Here is an 18,058-nt window from a genome sequence, read left to right as displayed (position 1 = left end):
ATGGTCAGTCTATTTGGGCAAGTTGCCCTGGAAATGTCTGTCAGGTACACGGCATGAAAGCTGACGAGAGTGGTCTGAGTTAGACGTGGATCTGGATTCATTAGGGTATGAATTTTCAGTTGCAACTATGATTTTAAATGAAGTCACTTTGCAGGTAGATAGAGATAAGAGCAGGGAGTCTGGGGAAGACTGATGCTCAAGGAGCCGGTAGAGGGGCAGGAGCCTGAGGAGGAAGTGGTGAGTTGGAGTTTGGAACAAAGACCAGGACCCTGGTCCGACTCATTTCTTTTTTCTCTCCCAGGCAGCTGACTCTGCTGGTGGCCAGTGAGGATTCAAGTTACATGCCCGCCAGGGTGGTGGTGTTTGGGGGTGACAGTACCAGCTCCATCAACACTGAGCTCAACACGGTGGGGACCCTGGTGCCCGGTCACCTCTCTCCCCTTCCTCTGTTTGTCCCAGGGCCTTCTCGGAGGGACCCAGTCCCTGGGAATTCCCACATCCCTTCCTCCTTGGCAGGCATTGCCTCATATTGCATCAAGAGTGGAATTAGAGCTGTGGATTCACGTAGATCCCTGGGCTCAGCTCAGGAGAAGTGAAGGGCACACGCTGTCCTAAACTTGGTTGCTGCCGTTAGTCCTTCAGCCACAATTCTGCAGGTGACAGCTTGCTCTCTGCCTCTGCTCCCCTTCCCCACCAGGTGAATGTGATGCCCTCCGCCAGCCGGGTGGTCCTCCTGGAGAACCTGAACCGCTTCTGGCCCATCATCCAGATCCGCATAAAGCGCTGCCAGCAGGTTGGGCTGGGGAGAGGCTGGGGCTGGGTCCCAGGAGGTGTGACAGTGTCTCCATGGTGGCTGCGTTCTCCAGCCTATGGGGGCCAGGCTCAGGCCAAGGTTGGGGATGGCCCAGGAACCTGTTGGGTTAAAGAGATGAGGGAAGGTCTCGAGTGGCTCTTGGGACCTCAGGGCATGGGCCCTGGCTTTGGTCGTGCTTGGTGGCTTAGGTGACAGGTAAGTCTGTGCATGTTACAGGGCGGCATTGACACCCGGGTCCGAGGTGTGGAGGTCCTGGGCCCCAAGCCTACCTTTTGGCCACTGTTCCGGGAGCAGCTGTGTCGCCGTACATGTCTCTTCTACACAATTTGGGCACAGGCCTGGAGCCGGGACATAGCAGAAGACCACAGGCGCCTCCTCCAGCTCTGTCCCAGGTGGGCAGGGTGGGAGGCAGACTGTGTGGAAGGGAGGTGGAGGGATGGTCATGGGAGCAAGACAACATGAGGAAGTAGGGGGAGACTTCTGTGGGGATCTGCAAGGTGAAGCAGTAGCCAGGACATGAGGGGAAAGTGAACACAGGTGAGAAGAATGTGCTGATGGGGAGAGGGGTGAGGTACAGAGTGGGGGACACTGGGAGTTGACTGCACTTGAGTGGAGGTGTCAGAGGAATCTGTACTTTAAATCCTTGACCATATACTGTTTATTCCAGACTGAACAGGGTTTTGCGCCATGAGCAAAATTTTGCTGATCGCTTTCTCCCTGATGATGAGGCCGCCCAGGCGCTGGGCAAGACATGCTGGGAGGCCCTGGTCAGCCCCCTGGTGCAGAACATCACCTCCTCCGGTAACCATCCCAAGCCCTGGCCCACTAACCAGCTCCTCATTATTCCCAGGGATCACCTGAGTTAATGCTCTGGATTCCTGTCTTTATCCCCGAAGGCCTGTCACTCAGTGTTCCTCTCCTTTCTGCCCCGGGCACTGCTCCCTGAGACTCTGGTATTTGCATCTTCCCCTCCACCCTCCTGTTACCATATCCCCAGACGTGGCCTGAAGTAAGCTTAGAGGAGTAGGGCCCTGCTGCACTGCCAACCTGTCTGTGTAGCTGGTCCTTCTCCCTCCCCTCCGGGCTATCCATTCCCCCAGTCTCGTGGACACTGGTGCCTGACCTGTCTTCTAGATGCGGGAGGCATAAGTTCCCTGGGATGGCTGCTGGATCAGTACTTAGAGCAAAGAAAGAGCTCCTGGAACCCCCTGAGTCGGGCAGCATCCTTTGCTTCTCGAGTTCGTCGCCTTTGCCACCTGCTGGTGCATGTGGAGCCACCTCCTGGGCCTTCTCCGGAGCCCTTCGCCCGGCCCTGTGAGTCCCAGCTGAGGCTGGCTGAGCTAAGAACTGAGGCGGCAGGGATACCTGGCTCCTTTCCTCCTGGAGTTCACTCATCCTTACTGCCCTGCTAGGGGCCTTTCCAGGGCTCAGCACCCAGGACCCCCCCTGGACTCAGGGACTGAGATGAAACCCTTTCCTTTGCCCTTTGTCTCCACAGTCAGCAAGAACAGTAAGGGTCCAGATCACAGCCCTGGGCCTTTACCAGTTCTTCCAAGCAGCAGCCTGAGGAACATAACCCAGTGTTGGCTGAGAGTGGTGCAGGAGCAGGTGGGCAGAAGGAAGCTGACATGCAAGGAGGCACGAGGGCTGCTGGGCTGGCCACAGACTGGGAGCGAGCCTTTTATGTCTTCTTCCCCGTCTCCTCAGGTCAGCAGGTTCCTGGCTGCAGCCTGGAAGGTGCCAGACTTTGTGCCTCGTTACTGCAAACTCTATGAGCACTTGCAGAGAGCAGGCTCAGAGCTCTTTGGGCCTCGGGCAGCCTTCACATTGGCCCTGCGCAGCGGCTTCTCAGGCGCATTGCTGCAGCAATCCTTCCTCACTGCTGCTCACGTGAGTACCACTGCCTCCCAGCTATGGGGTGTAAGCTCATGCTCCCTGCTCATCCCTCACTCTGCCCTTTGACGTCCTTTCACTTCCTGCTCTCCTACTCCACTCCCTCTTTCATTGCCGCTAGATGAGTGAGCAGTTTGCTAGGCACATCGACCTACAGATCCAGGGCGGCCTGATTGGTGGAGCCCCTGGAGTGGAAATACTGGGGCGGCTTCAGCGGCACCTGGAGCCCATCATGGTCCTTTCTGGCCTGGAGCTGGCCACCACTTTTGAGCACTTCTACCAGTGAGTGCAGGTCTAGAAAGGTAGGGGATGGAAGACCTAGGGTCTAGAGAGAGTGAAGAGTTGGGTCTTAAAGGGAAGATGAGGAGGGGGCAGTGGGGAGAGGAGATTAAGATACAGAGATGGCCGTGGCTCTGGTGGAGAGGGAGTGGGCAGGAAGAGGTGAGGGAGAGCCTATGACTCAGGCCTGCTGCAGCAGAGGGACGGACCTTCTGGGGAGGCGGGCCACGCAGAACACCCACACTGAGGCTCGGCCTGGGCTGTGTGTGCTGCAGGCATTACCTGGCGGACCGTCTCCTGAGCTTGGGCTCCAGCTGGCTGGAGGAGGCCGTGCTGGAGCAGATTGGCCTCTGCTTCCCCAACCGCCTCCCCCAGCAGATGTTGCGGAACCTGAGCACATCTGAGGAGCTGCAGCGCCAGTTTCACATCTACCAGCTCCAGCGACTTGACAAGCTGCTCTTAGAGCAGGAGGATGAGGAGGAACAGGATCTGGAAAGAAAGGAGGTAAGAGCAACAGAAAAGAGTGGGAGAATAGGAGAGCAGGAGAAGACTAGGCCTAAGAAGGGAGCGCAAGAGCCCCTGAAATCCTTTTCTCTCTCAGGAAGAAGAAGCAGCAGAGGAGGCCGAGAGAGAACTATTTATTGAAGATCCAAGTCCACCAGTTTCTGTACTGGTCCTGTCACCACGCTGCTGGCCACTCTCCCCACTCTGCTACCTGTACCATCCCAGAAAGTGCCTTCCCACACAATTCTGTGATGCCCTTGACTGCTTCTCCAATTTCTACAGCCAGAGTGAGGAGATAGGGACAGGCAATTGGAGATTGGGGTGAGATTTGGGGTGGCAGGAGAGGAAGAGGAGAGGACCTTTGGACAGGAATGTGTACGTATGAAGAAAAATAGTCTCTGGGGACAATGGTCTCCTAGGGAATGGTGAAAAAGTGTGGATTAAATCTTCATTAATTTCTCTCATCATTTCCTAGAACTTTCTATGACATTGTTTTTCTTTTTCTAACTTTAGGTTGTAAGCTTACTAAATTTTTAGTCTTTTTAGACTTCTTTCTGTATAAAGGTATTTAAGGTTATTCATTTCTCCTAAATATTGCTTTAGCTGCATTCTGTAAGTTTTTTGGGGTTTTTTGATTTTTTTTTTAATTGAAGCATAATTAGTCTTCAGTAAAGTGCACAAGTTTTAATTATGACTTAATTTTAATTATGACTTAATGAATTTTATATCCATATACACTCCTGTTACCACTCCTCAGATCAAGGTGCAGAACAATTTGACACCCTAGAAGGCTTCCTCCTTCATGTCCCCTTTCTAGTTAGTATCTCCTTCCAAGAGAAACTATTATTCTTTCTTTTATCAGCATAGGTTTTTACCTGTATTTGAACATCATATGGAATCATAGACTGCTTTGTCTGATTTCTTTCAGCATGTCTGTAGGAGTTATTCAGGTTGTTTTTTGTATCCTTACTTTGTTCTTTGTATTGCTGAGTCATATTCCATTGTATGAATATATGTACCCCTTCTGCTGTTGATGGACATTTGGGATGTTGCGTAACTTTTTATTATTTAATATTTTATTACTGTTTAGTTCTGAGAATGTCCTCATTTCCATTATTATTTCTTCTTTGATTTATTAGGTTTTTTTAGGAGTATATTTTAAAATTTTCAAGGCAGTTTTCCTTTGTTTAGTCATCTTTTTGTTTTAGATTTCAACCTTCTTTCCATTGTGGCCAAAGAATATCAGTTCTAGGATTCTGCATCTTTGCAATGTGTTGAGACTTCCTTATGGCCTGACTGATGGTCAGATCTACAAGCGTTCTGTGTGTGATTAAGAAGAATGTGTATTCTTCAGCTGCTGGATACAGTATTCTACCTATTCCAGGAAACTGACCTTGTTAATTGTGTTGTTCAAATCTTCTTTAACCTTACTCATTTTTGTCTCTTCTGTTACTGAGAGAGGAGTGCAAAAATCTACTATTATGATAGGGAATTTTTAAACTTCTTTGTCAATTGTGCTTTATTTATTTATTTTTGACGTTGTTACTAGATACAGGTTTAAAATCATTTTACAGTGCTGTCCAGTGAACTTTCTGCAGTGATGGACAAGATCTTTTCTGCACTGTTCACATTCATGGCTATTGAGCACTTGAAATGTGACTAGCTTGAATATTTCATTTTATTGCTTTAACCTCTTTAAATTTAAAGTTACCACATATAGCTAGTGGCTACCATAATGGACTATGCAGGTTAGAATCATTATGGTCAATTAAATCTTACTGTTATAAAGTGACCTTTCTTTCTAGTAAAGCTTTTCTTCTTAAAGTCTGTTCTTATCTGGTATTAATAGTATACCAGGTTTCTTTGGTTAGCATCTTTTTAGTGTATCTCTTTATATCTCTTTTTCTGTCCTTTTACTTTCTTTTTTCTTTTTACAATTCTTTTAAGTCTCTTCTGTTGTAAAATATGAATAACATAAAATTGACCATTTAAACTATTTTAGGTGTATAATTCAGTTACCCTTTTACTTAAAAGTTTTTTTATTTGGAAAAAATTTTAAATCTACAGAAAAATTGTAAGAATAATACAAAGAATACACACAGACTCTTTATCCAAGTTTCTCTTTTTTAACAGTTTGTTCCATTTGCTTTTATCATTTGCTCTCTGTGTATATATAAATGTATATATATATGTATGTATGTATATATACTGACCCTTCTTTTTCCTGAACCATTGAGAGTAGCTTTGCATATACACAGGCCCTTTGCCCCTAAGTACATTAATACATATTTCCTAAAAATAAAGTTATTCTCTTATGTAACCACAGTTTATCAAATTTTAAATTTAACAGTAGTTTTAATTTACTTTCCATAGTCCAGTTTTGTCAATTGATTTTGTAAGGTCTTTTTTCTTTTTTCCATAGTCCCGGACATCATCCAGTCTAGGTTCTCCTATTACATTTATTTGTCATGTGTCTAATCTCCTTTAATCTGAAGCAATTCCTTGGCCTTTCTTGTCTTTGATGACATTGATATTTTGGGGGGATACAGTCCTTTAAGTTTTCTAAATCATTCCTCATTTTCACTTTGTATGCTGTGTCCTCATGATCATGATTAGATTCAGGGTACGCTTTCTGGGCCAGAATACTAAGTGCTCCTCAGGGTATTACATTTGGAAGCACACAATTTCCATCTTCCTCTCTTCTGTGATGTTAATTTTGACAACTTGGTCAAGAGGCTGTTTGATTTCTCCACTGTATAGTTAGTTAATAATTCTTCCCTTGTTACTACTAATAAGCAGTCTGTTGGGGGAGCAGTCTGTCTTTAAAACCATGCCAGTGTTCTTCTCTCATCAGAATTTCCCCCAGTATTGTATTACTTTTAGTTTTGCAGTACTCATGTGTTTTAGGCACATGTCTTGTAAATACCTAGAATTTGTTTTTTATTCAATCTTACAATCTATCTTTTTGAGTTGTCAATTTTAACCTATTTATAATTATTAAGAGTAGTGCTGTATTTGAATTTTTTTCTAACCTTTTATTTATGTTTTAGTTTACCCTTCTTATAAATTTAAATTTCGCTTATTTCATATATGCAAAAATACATATAAAACATATGTACAATTAAAAGAAGAATAAATTGAACATCTTCATAGGTATGATTCTACCCTGGGCTTTTGTGTACTTTTTTCTTCTTCTGGATTTATTTGTGTCTTAATTCCTTTTTTGTCTCATCAATTTTGGAAGTTAGGCATTCTATTTCTATAGTTGGTTACCCTTAAAATTTTAACCTGTATATTTGACTTGTCAGTATCACTTCCCACCTTCCTGAATAATAAAAGGGCTATAGAAAATCTTAACTCCAGCTCTAAGTCCCATCTTACTTGTTACTGTGTTCAGTATTTTAGAATTATCTTTTTTTACCTTCCAGGTAGTCATTATTATTGTTGTTCTAGTCAACTGATGTTTAGGTTTACCATCATACCAATTGCTTTAGTCACCATTCCTTTTGCATCTTGATTCTTCTTTCTGAGTTCAGTTTTCTTCCTAAAGTACATCATTTAGAAGTTTCTTCATTGACGGAGTATTGGTGGAAAATTATCAGTTTTTATTTGGGAGTGACTTATTTCACTCTCATTTAAAAACTTTTTTTATGGTAAATTTCAGATATACACAAAGTAGATGGGATAAAGTCCAGTGCACCAAAATATGTCAATTCTTGGCCAATCTTGTTTCATCTATTACCCTCACCTACTTTCCCCAGCCCTTAAATTTAAAAGATAAGGACTCTCTTTTTAAATGCAAGGACACATAATGATCAAGCCTTTAGAAACTAATAACAGTTTCAAATATCAAATATACTGTAGTCAGTGTTCACATTTCCCTAATTGTCTTGAGTTTTTAAGACTAGTTTTTCCATCTATTGAAGATCCAAAGCCCACACATTGCATTCATGAGTTACATCTTTTATCTCCCTTAATCTATAGGTACCTGCCTCTCTTTTTTTCCCTTTGAAATTGTAGAGGAAACTGGGTTGTTTTCCAAATAGAGTTCTCCATGGGCTGGATTTTGCTGATTTATACACATGGTGTCCTCTAGCATGTTTCTCTGTCTCCTTTATTTCCTGGAAGCATACTTAGGTGTAGAAGCTTATTTAGATTAGGGTTTGATTTCTTGGGCAAGAACACGTCAGCTGTGTTGTTGTGTATTTCCACCAGGAGGCTGTTAACATCTAACTGTCTCTGTGATGTTAAGATGAATCTTAGCAACAGATTTCAGTGTTTTCTGTCTAATCTGTCCATCAGATGCAGTTTCCCATCAGCTTTTCACCAGGCAATCATTATCATTGTTTAGGTTTGTCATTTTATTAGGGGTTACAAACTAGTGATATTCTGGTTTTGTCATTCCTTCTATGTGTATTAGCTGAAATGTTTTCTCTGTGAAAAGAAACTTCCTCTCATCAATTCTTTGGTTACCCTGAAATACAGTTTATACAGGAAAGGCTCGATTTCTTTCCTCCTCTCCCTTATTATTATTATTTTTTTTCATGAACATGAGAAAACAGTAACACCTCTGGGATATGGCTATGGGATACCTTAAATGTTTTGATTACAAATAATATATCTAACAGAATATATATAAATGAAGGGAGAATTCAACTTAATACACAACAGAAAAGTAAAAAGAAACAATGAGGGAATTAATAAAGGTAAAAAGCTGAAAATAATGAATTAGAAAAAAAGCACTGAAAAATGAAATTAAAATTTGCTGCTTTACAAAGAAATAAGTTGGAAAACCATAAAGCCTAAGAAATAGAACAACAGTACAGAACACTAGGAATGAGAAGCCTCTCCCTTATTTTTAATTAGTTTTTAAAATAATGTGTTGGTTCTCTAGCATCTTCCAGAGATGACCAATGAGGTCTTTAAAAAAAATATATCATTATGAACTCATGGGTTTAAAAATATTTCATGTATTTCAGCCCATCACAGGTGTTATTTTTTTGATGCTTAAATTATTCCATCTTTGGCCAGAGAACACCTCTTGAGGTTGGCTCCTTTTGGTAGTGTCTCCCTTTGACAGCGTCCTTGCTTTCTAGAACGAGAAAACACCCTAGGCTCACCTTGTCTGAGCTGTGACGGAGGAGGAGGAAGGGGTCAGCCTGCGGGTCTTTCAGACTGTCAGCTCCTTGAAGACAAAAGCCAGGTTTCCTTTCTCTGCTGTTTCTTCCTTAGCGCCCACCTGGCGCAGCGCTAAGCACAGGGTGGTCTCCCAGATACTGTGGCTTGTCAGGGAGGCAGACAGAGGAGGCCGAGCTCTGGAATCCAGAAAGGCACTTCTCTGTCTGTAAGTGCTGGGACTCTCCTCCCAACAGAGGCTGCAGGCAAAGCTTGACTCGTGGCACACCCTCACCTCCACCCCAGCCTCTCGGTTCCCCTACTCTCTGACTCTCTGTCTCCACCCTTCTCCTCAATGCTTCCTCAGGTCAGAACCATCCAGTCCTGGACATGGGCCCACATCGGCGGCTGCAGTGGACGTGGCTGGGCCGGGCTGAGCTGCAGTTTGGGGACCAGATCCTGCACGTGTCCACCGTGCAGATGTGGCTGCTGCTGAATTTCAATGAGACAGAGGTGCCTCAGCTCCTTAGCCTTTCTCTGTATTCACTTCCTCCTTGTCTGTCGCTATTCTCCTAAACTCTGTTCCTCCTTCCATCCTTCTTCCCCTTTGCTTTGGTTTCCCTCCACTATCTACTCCTGCTCAGCCCCGTCTCTCCTCACCAGGAGGTGTCAGTAGAGACCTTGCTGAAGAATTCCGACCTTACCCAGGAGCTGCTGCTCCAGGCGCTTCTGCCCCTCACCTCAGAGAATGGCCCTTTGGTCCTGCAGGAGGGTCAAGACTTTCCACACAGGGGTAGGTCAGTGGGGGCTGGGCTGAGCCTCTGTTTCTGGGGGCTTTCAGGGGTGGGGGTGACAGTAGGGAAGAAGAATGGGGTTCCCCTCACCCACTCATCGGTACCCCCCGGGGGACTGACTGGAAGTGAGTTGCAGGTGTGCTCCGGCTTCGTGCCCCTGGGCGCCAGCCCCGCAGGGAGGCGCTGTGGCTGATGCCGCCCCAGGTATATCTGAACGTAGAGAAGGATGAGGGCCGAACCCTGGAACAGAAGAGGAACCTCTTGAGCTGTCTTCTTGTCCGTATTCTTAAAGCCCATGGGGAAAAGGGCCTCCACATTGATCAGCTGGTCTGTCTGGTAGGCAGAGGGGACCCTGACATTAGGGGAGGGAGGGAGTCGTGCTCGGGGTTGGGGGTGGGGGCCAGGGCACATCACCAGGGAAGGTAAACTCTCTCATATGAGACCCTGTAAGGTGACATTTCTGTCTGGGCTTTCTGCTCCTGACAGGGCGGTTAGACAGAAGGTAGAGACAAGACGTGAGTGTTTACCATGTGCCGGGCCCTATTTTAAGTTTGCATGATTAAGTCATACTTAACCTGCACAACAATCCTGTGAGATAGGATTATTATTATTACTATGATGATAATAATATTAACAATATAGGATTAATATTCTTACTATCATCATCTCATTTGCCAGATAAGAAAAGTGAAGCACGAGAGGGTCAGTAACTTACCCACGGTCACACAGCTAGGAAGTACGAGGGCCGGGCACTGAACTCCGGCAGGCTTACTCCTCCAGGTAAAAGTGGCCGGCCTGTTCCTCTCCTGTCCAGGTACTTGAGGCCTGGCAGAAGGGCCCGAATCCCCCTGGAAGCCTGGGCCAAGCTGTTGCTGGGGGCGTGACCTGTACCAGTACTGATGTCCTCTCCTGCATTCTGCACCTTCTGGGCCAGGGCTATGTGGAACGGCGCGATGACCGGCCCCAGATCCTGGTGTATGCCACCCCAGAGCCCATGGTGCCCTGCCGGGGTCAGGCAGAGGTTCCCTTCTGTGGCAACCAGACCACCGAGACCTCCAAGCCTAGGTAGCCACCCCAGCCCCAGTCTCCACTGCAAGGGCTCCAGGCCAGTGAGAGGGATGGGATCCCCAGGATAGGTGACACTGCAGTGACACAGGAGGGATTGCAGTGCCAAAGCCAGGCTCACTTATGGAGAGGCACTTCAGTTCCTTCCTTGTCTAACCCCATTTTTCCTGTCCCTGTTACTTCCCCCACTTGGCCAGTCCTCATTCTCCCTTCCAGCATCGTCATCCCCTTTGCCTTGGCAGTCCGGGGGCCTTGCTTTCCCCATCCTCCTAGAACCAGCCCTTAGGCAGGGGACTCAGACCATGATAAGCTCCTGTATAGATATCTCTCGTTCTAAGCAAGAATGAGATATGCAGGTGAGTGCTGACTATGCACTCTGCTCAGTGAAATATACAAACTCTAGTTTTCAGGAAGCCTGTTGTACAGAAGGATTTTCTATAAGATTCCCCTAATTAACTGGTACCCCTAAAGCTTTTTACATCAGATCCAGTTCCCCAGAAGTGGTTATGGTACTAGTTTTATGCCTGCTATTTGCATTGTGTACAAGTGAGTTCTCTAGAGGAAACTTTCATAGGCTCACACATCAGTAACCTGGGGTCTTGTTAAATACCAGTCCTGGTTGCATAGTGCTGCCTGTGATCCTCAGGCTGTGGTCTGACAGTTGGTTTGGGTGATTATCCTCAGGCTGGTTAAGCATGAGCAGGGTTGCGCACAAGGAATTGGAGGCCAAGGTGGGGTTCAGTTAGTAGGCTGCATAAGCGGGGCAGGAGACTCACTGCTGATTCTTTCCTCCTCAACAAGCCCAGAAGTGGTGGCTGCCCTGGCCTCCCTGCAGATGCCTGCAGGCCGCACCATGAGCCCCCAGGAGGTGGAAGGGCTGATGGAACAGACAGTGCGCCAGGTGCAGGAGACACTGAACCTAGAGCCAGATGTGGCTCAGCACCTTTTGGCTCATTGCCACTGGGGGGCCGAACAGCTGCTGCAGAGCTACAGTGATAACCCTGAGCCACTGCTGCTGGCAGCTGGGCTGTGTGTACCCCAGGCCCAGGCCGCCCCAATGCGGCCCGACCACTGCCCTGTCTGTGTCAGCCCCCTGGAGCCTGATGAAGACCTGCCCTCTCTCTGCTGCATGCACCACTGCTGTAAGGTAAGGCCCTGCTGGCCTTTCTCCTGCCCCTGGCTTTCCACTTTAACACAGTTCTTTGGGAATTCTTGAGTTGTAGGCCCAGCACTGCCATTTCCTAACCTGGGCAATGTTGGACAAGTCTCTTGGTCCCCCTGAAATTAGTTTTGTCATCAATAAGTCGTGCCACCTGCCTTGACCCTCCAAAGAGTGGTTGCTAGGGTCCAGTGACACAGATATTGGTTCTCAAGCTTTGCTGCATATTATAATCAGTGGGGGCTTTAAAAAGTCCTTATGTTCAAGCTGTATACCCCAGCCCAGGTAAATCAGGCTCTCTGGAGGTAAGACCTAGACATTCGGAGTTTAAAAAATGCCTCAGGTGATTCCAGTGTTGAGCCAAGTTTCAGAAATCCTGATAGATGATAGGCAATAGGTCACACGCACACGTGATAACGTACATCAGAGCACTTTGTAAATGGGAATTGTTGTGAATTGGTGCTGACTAGAGATTTCCTTATCACCATTCAAGTCTCTATCTCAGAGCGTCATCACTTCGTCATATACTCTAATACAAAAAAAATAAGAAATGGTACAAACCAGAGAATAGCACAAAAGCAGAGAGAATTAGGGGAAGTCAGGGCCTGCTTCTGTAAAGCTGAAGCAGAAAGGCAGTGGATGGGGAAGTGGGTAATTTTCAAAGGCAGTGGGGAGGAGCTGAGGCACAGGGACCCTGGTACTGAGTGTCTGATATTCCCTGCCTCACAGCTCTTAGAACTGGTGTCAAGCCCCACACAGCAGCTTAACAGGATGAGCGCCCTCATTGCCAGGAATTCTAGCTGCCTCTCCCAACAGCGGCTTTCCCAGTGGTGGGTCTTCTGGACATGCATCATGGCATGCGTGTGTTTGTTACTCTTTCTCCCTCCCTTCCTCTCGGCTTCTAGTTACTCTTCTCACATAGCTGCCTATGCTCCCTTTTCCCAGGTCCTTATTTATTTCCTGTGTACTTTCACTTCTTCATTCAACTAATTATTTGTCATGGACTTACTGTGCACATAGCACTGGGTGCTCTGTGAGGGAGTGGGGAAAGCCAAGCAAGAAAAATGACTTGCAAGCTAATCATAACAGCAGCTAATATTTCTGGGGGACTCACTCTGGGTCATTCTGCTGTTCTATATGCATCATCTTGCTGAATTCCCATAATGGTTTTGTGAGGACGGTATTTTTACTATCCCCATTTTACAGATGACAGATGGAGGTGCTCAGAGGAGAAGTAATTTGCCTAAGGTCAGAATCTGACAGTCTCACTCCAGGACCCTCCCTCCGTACCTTTATGATAAGTGAAGGCAAGAAAATACAATGGGTCATGTCCTAGTGCTTGAGGTTAGGAGTAGAGTGAGGGGCTTGTCAGGGACTTAAGATTGGGGAGGTCAGGGAGGGCCAGTCTGAGGAGATGAACATCTTGGGGGAAGAGTGTGGCAGGCAGAGGGCACAGCGAGTGCAAAGAAGCTGAGCTTGGTGGCCAAGGCACAGTGAAGTGGTGGGACAGTGGAAGGAGAGATTTAGGGGATGGACAGGGGTCCGATTGGGGTGGGGTTGCAGACAGTGGGTTTTATTTTATGGGAAGACATGGTAGGGTTTAAACAGGGAGTGACAGGATCTGATTTATATTTTGAAAAGATCCCTTTGTGTGGAAAAGAGGCTTGGAAGGAACAAGAGTGGAAGCAGGGATGCCTATTGGACATGGTGGTAGTTCAGCCTAGGGACAGTGGTGCAGAGAAGTGGGTGGATTTGGGATACATCTGGTGGTAGAGCTAATGGGGTGGTGGATTAGATGTGGGGGCTTAGGACAAGGAAACCAAAGATGGTTCCTGGGTTTTGACCTGAGCATCTTGGTGGATGGGATGTGTCATGTTGTACTGAGCTGGGAGAAGTGTCAGGCCTGAGGGGAGGGCAGGTGTTTGAGGGGAAATTCAATGTTTTGCCCATGTGAAGTTTGATCTGCTTGTCAGACACCGGTGTGGGACTGGCAAATGGAGAGTCAAGTTTTGAATTCAGAATTAATTGGAGAGGTCTGGCTGGCATCACCCAGGGAGAAAGAAACAGGCCCAGGATGCTGGGCTCAGGGCATCCCCACCCGAAGCCTGAAAACGTGACGGAGACAAACAGGCTGGTTGGACAGTTCCAGCCAAGGAGAAGCCTATGAATCAGTCACAGTTGAGCGGCACAGATGAAATGCAGGAAAACTCAGAGAAGGGAAATCCCGGGGTCTGGAGCAGTTGGAGGAGGTGTCAACTCAAGGCTTCAACTTCAAGTGTGACGGGCCAGCAAGACTGGCAGAGGCCGGATGGGGAGAATAGGTTGGAGACCGTGTTCCCTTGGGATGGGGACAGCAGGAGGCAGGAGCCGAGAGCAAGCCCAGAGCAGATGGGCTCCTTAGGAGAGTGGGGCAGGCTCCACGCAGATGCTGGCCTCTGGCCTCTGAGGCTGTGAGGGACCCTGCCATGCCCGTGTGCCTGCAAGTGTGCACTCTGAATTTGGAGACATTCTCTGTTTTATCTCAAACATGCAGGAATTTTGCATACACCTGCCCAGTTTCTCTGGGTTTGTTTCACTGTAAAAAGGGTTTCGTTGGTTTGGTTTGGTACTGTCTTTGAGTAAAAATAGTTGGATAAGGTGCTTCCTGTTAATTCTAGAGCTGTGATCCCACTGACACACAGGGCCCTGTACTCTCCAGGGACTGAGGGGTACCATTTTGGGAAGCTTGGCCGTCGGCAGGTGAGGGAAGGGAGGTTCCAATGGAGTTTCTTAGGAAGCTCAGGCTGCCAATCACACATAAAGCAAGTGGACTGCATGGGGAAAGATGGGGTAGGAAGCCCTTTTATCAGGCTGGCTCCTGAAGCGCCTCAGGTGACATCATGATGGTCTGGTTTAGGGTGGAGTGGTGACAGGGGAGCAAGGAAAGGAATTGAGAGAAGTGAAGGTTCCAACCCTGGTGACTGGGGCAGTGGTGGGGCCACTGATTAGGATCTGGGGGCTGCTGTGGGCAGGTCTGTTTTGCGGAGAAGTGGCTGAGTCTGGGGAGATGGGAGCATCAGGGCAGGCGGCGAGGTGAGCAAACGGGCTCGGAGGAGAGGCCCGGCCACAGCTGTGGTGCCCAAGGGCAGCCCCCCTGGGGGGAAGGGGACTCGCCTCCCCAGGCCTCCTTCCTCCCTGCCTTCTTGCTCTCTCCAAATCTTTCTTAGAACTTGATTCTTCTCCTGTTTCTTGATTCTCTTTCCCCATTCTCTCCATGTCCGTCCCAACAATAATTATAATTAGGCTGCTACCCTGGCCCACACGTTCTCAAATACAGCTGTAATTTGGGCCGATCCCAGGAACATGTGTGGAAGCCAGAAGGATTCGGGGCAGCTTTGAGGCTGACCTAGAAGCAGGCTTGTCTCAGGCCTTCTGCATCATCGGGGAGGGGTGCTCTGTTAGTTTCCGCTTGTGCTGCTCCCCTCCCCTCTCTGAGCAGCCCCTGCTCTTCCCTCCCAGTCTTGCTGGAATGAGTATCTGACAACCCGGATTGAGCAGAACCTTGTGCTGAACTGCACCTGCCCCACTGCTGACTGCCCCGCCCAGCCCACCGGAGCCTTCATCCGTGCCATTGTCTCCTCTCCAGAAGCCATCTCCAAGGTATCCCTCTCCTCTGAGGGATGCTCTGGCGCACAGCCCAAGGGGCAGACCACAGGGAGTGGGCTGCCATGGTGGGGCGGGGCCCGGAGGTGTGGCATGCTGGAGAGCCATGCCCTCACGTGGCATCTATGTCCCTACAGTATGAGAAGGCCCTTCTGCGTGGCTATGTGGAGAGCTGCTCCAACCTGACCTGGTGTACCAACCCCCAGGGCTGTGACCGCATCCTGTGCCGACAAGGCCTGGGCTGTGGGACCACCTGTTCCAAGTGTGGCTGGGCTTCCTGCTTCAACTGCAGCTTCCCTGAGGTGAGTGCTGCCCTGGTCCTGCCCCACTCCCTGCAAACACCGCCTTGTCCTCATCCGTTGCCACCCTTTTGCCACTCCATTCCTCCTCCTGTAATTCTCCAAATGTGACCTCCCTCCCTCTCTCTCATGCATGCTAGCAGTGCCACCCTCAGGGCACGCTGTGTCCTCACTGCCCCTCCTCCTCTAGGCACACTACCCGGCCAGCTGTGGCCACATGTCTCAGTGGGTGGACGATGGTGGCTACTATGATGGCATGAGCGTGGAGGCCCAGAGCAAGCACCTTGCCAAGCTCATCTCCAAGCGCTGTCCTAGCTGTCAGGCTCCCATTGAGAAGAATGAGGGGTGTCTGCAGTAAGAAGGGGAGATGGGTGCTATGGGCCCTGGCAGAGTCGGAGGGCACAGGAGGGGGTGGGAGGCCTAGTAGTAAGGAAGGGTGATGGGGCCTACTGGAAACATAAGCAAACAGGGGCAGTTACTCAGCCAGCCCTCTCTTGGCATCCTGCAGTGTTTCTAGATCTTAATGTTCCTCTCCCACTCGTTAAGTCTACAGTGTACAGGGGATTAAGTCTATACTGTATGGGAGAACTCAGAAGCACGATGCATTCAGTAGGGATTGGTGAGGTTAAGGACGTTATGGGCAGGGAGGGGCTGGGCATCTTCAGTGGTGTGTCTAGGCCCTTGGCATTCCTGATGTGGTCCTGGCCAGCAAGAGCCCTCTGACCAGCAGCTTCCTCCGTAGCATGACCTGTGCCAAATGCAACCATGGGTTCTGCTGGCGCTGTCTCAAGTCCTGGAAACCAAATCATAAAGACTATTACAACTGCTCTGCCATGGTAAGAGACTGGGCGCCCAGAGGAAGCAGAGGCCCAGGGTGGTCGGGATGGGAAGCCGCTGGACCCCGGGCAGAGAGGGCTCTGTGTCCAGATTAGCCAAACAGCTGTTGGGACAAAGCCTTGTTGGAGAAGACAGGAGCCCTCTGGGCCTACAGGTGCAGGGAGGCTTGTCCTGGGCGGTCCGTGCATGGGCATCTTCTACCCCAGAACTGGACTTCTCCCAGGGGGTGCTACAGACAGGCTGGGGCGGGCTGGGCATTCTCAGGAGGCATCATGCAGGCTGGAGAAGAACACAGACTCTGAGTGAGAGCCTGGTTCATGTGCTTAGTGTGTGGCTTTGCTTACTTACCCAAGCCCCAGCGTCCTCATCTGTGAGGGGATAATAATGAGACCCACCTCACAGAGCTAGGATTGCCTGAAGACATCTGAGTAGTCGTGAAGGGCCTGCATGAATGGCAGCTAGTGTGATTACTGACCCTATTTCACCCCAGCAAAGCACCCAGCAGCCCTCTCAACATGTCCTTCCTAGGTAAGCAAGGCAGCTCGTCAGGAGAAGCGGTTCCAGGATTATAACGAGAGGTGTACTTTCCATCACCAGGCCCGGGTGAGCAGGGAGGAAACAGTTGGCTTGGTGAGGGCAGAGGGCTGGGGTATATGGCCGGGTGGGGCCAAAGACCCAGGTTGGATGGGTGCTCTTCCGACTGGGAGGACAGGGATGCCCCACCCACTCTGATCTGGCTCCCTCTGCACAGGAGTTTGTTGTGAACTTGCGGAACCGCGTATCTGCCATCCATGAGGTGCCCCCACCCAAATCCTTCACCTTCCTCAGCGAAGCCTGCCGGGGACTTGAGCAGGCTCGAAAGGTGATTGCAGGTGGGGGTGGGGGAGAGGGATGTGCTGGGGCGTCTGGTAGGCTGGGCTTCTTTCCTCTAACTTGCCTGGATGTTGGGAATGAGGAGAGAGTGCGGTGGGAATCCCCACCTCACCAGGGAGAGGGCTGACTTGGGTTCCCCTAGGTGCTGGCCTATGCCTGTGTGTATAGCTTCTACAACCAGGACATGGAGCACATGGATGTGGTGGAGCAGCAGACCGAGAACCTGGAGCTGCACACCAATGCCCTGCAGATCCTCCTTGGTGAGCCTGGCCCCACTGGGTCAGACCTTTCTCCTACCCACACTCCCCTCTAAGCATGCCCTCCCAACAAACAGGCGGAGAGGCAGCCCCATCTTTGCTCTGGCCTCTTACTCTTCCTAACTCTTCAGAGCCTTATCACCATCAGCCTTTTAACTTCAGGTATGAAGGTATATAGCACCTGCTGTCAGGTGCCTAAGGGTGCAGATCTTCAGCTCCCCTTTGATTACAGTGTCTCCCACCACTAGCACATAAACCCCTTGACAGTGAGTGCCCCTTGACAGAGCTGTGCCGGTGGGTGTTGGTAGAACTTGAGGGTGATCAGGAGGTGTTTGGTGACGGGAAGGAATGAAAGGAGGGAGGGAGCCCTGTGCCCCGCCCCCACTGCAGAGGAGACCCTGCTGCGGTGCGCAGACCTGGCCACCTCGCTCCGCCTCCTGCGGGCGGACTGCCTCAGCACGGGCCTGGAGCTGCTCCGGCGCATCCGGGAGAGGCTGCTCGCTGTCCTGCAGCACTCCATCCAGGTA

General features: G+C 49.2%; 1 protein-coding gene across 3 annotated transcripts in view; it reads left to right on the top strand.

Moving 5' to 3' along the window:
- CUL9 (cullin 9) overlaps positions 1 to 18,058 on the top strand; it is a 34,438-nt gene that overhangs the window by 15,196 nt on the left and 1,184 nt on the right. For 2 of the 3 annotated variants that reach the window (XM_037005307.2, XM_037005299.2), the window contains exons 18-40: positions 302 to 407; positions 698 to 793; positions 1,031 to 1,206; positions 1,482 to 1,615; positions 1,949 to 2,128; positions 2,313 to 2,422; positions 2,522 to 2,704; positions 2,829 to 2,989; positions 3,262 to 3,490; positions 3,588 to 3,777; positions 8,973 to 9,118; positions 9,269 to 9,398; positions 9,536 to 9,735; positions 10,214 to 10,464; positions 11,266 to 11,611; positions 15,122 to 15,262; positions 15,403 to 15,567; positions 15,755 to 15,918; positions 16,307 to 16,400; positions 16,930 to 17,004; positions 17,153 to 17,263; positions 17,417 to 17,534; positions 17,922 to 18,055. In XM_037005307.2, the coding sequence (XP_036861202.2) occupies positions 302 to 407; positions 698 to 793; positions 1,031 to 1,206; positions 1,482 to 1,615; positions 1,949 to 2,128; positions 2,313 to 2,422; positions 2,522 to 2,704; positions 2,829 to 2,989; positions 3,262 to 3,490; positions 3,588 to 3,777; positions 8,973 to 9,118; positions 9,269 to 9,398; positions 9,536 to 9,735; positions 10,214 to 10,464; positions 11,266 to 11,611; positions 15,122 to 15,262; positions 15,403 to 15,567; positions 15,755 to 15,918; positions 16,307 to 16,400; positions 16,930 to 17,004; positions 17,153 to 17,263; positions 17,417 to 17,534; positions 17,922 to 18,055 (3,640 nt within the window). Of the gene's footprint in view, positions 1 to 301; positions 408 to 697; positions 794 to 1,030; positions 1,207 to 1,481; positions 1,616 to 1,948; positions 2,129 to 2,312; positions 2,423 to 2,521; positions 2,705 to 2,828; positions 2,990 to 3,261; positions 3,491 to 3,587; positions 3,778 to 8,972; positions 9,119 to 9,268; positions 9,399 to 9,535; positions 9,736 to 10,077; positions 10,102 to 10,213; positions 10,465 to 11,265; positions 11,612 to 15,121; positions 15,263 to 15,402; positions 15,568 to 15,754; positions 15,919 to 16,306; positions 16,401 to 16,929; positions 17,005 to 17,152; positions 17,264 to 17,416; positions 17,535 to 17,921; positions 18,056 to 18,058 lie in introns of all 3 variants that reach the window. The other variant, XM_037005291.2, reaches the window with a different exon arrangement.

The sequence above is a fragment of the Manis javanica genome, chromosome 16 (assembly GCF_040802235.1).
Source record: "Manis javanica isolate MJ-LG chromosome 16, MJ_LKY, whole genome shotgun sequence".
In the NCBI taxonomy this organism is placed as follows: Eukaryota; Metazoa; Chordata; class Mammalia; order Pholidota; family Manidae; genus Manis; species Manis javanica.
The sequence above is the reverse complement of the archived record's forward strand: the minus strand, read 5'-3'. Positions and strand labels throughout refer to the sequence as shown.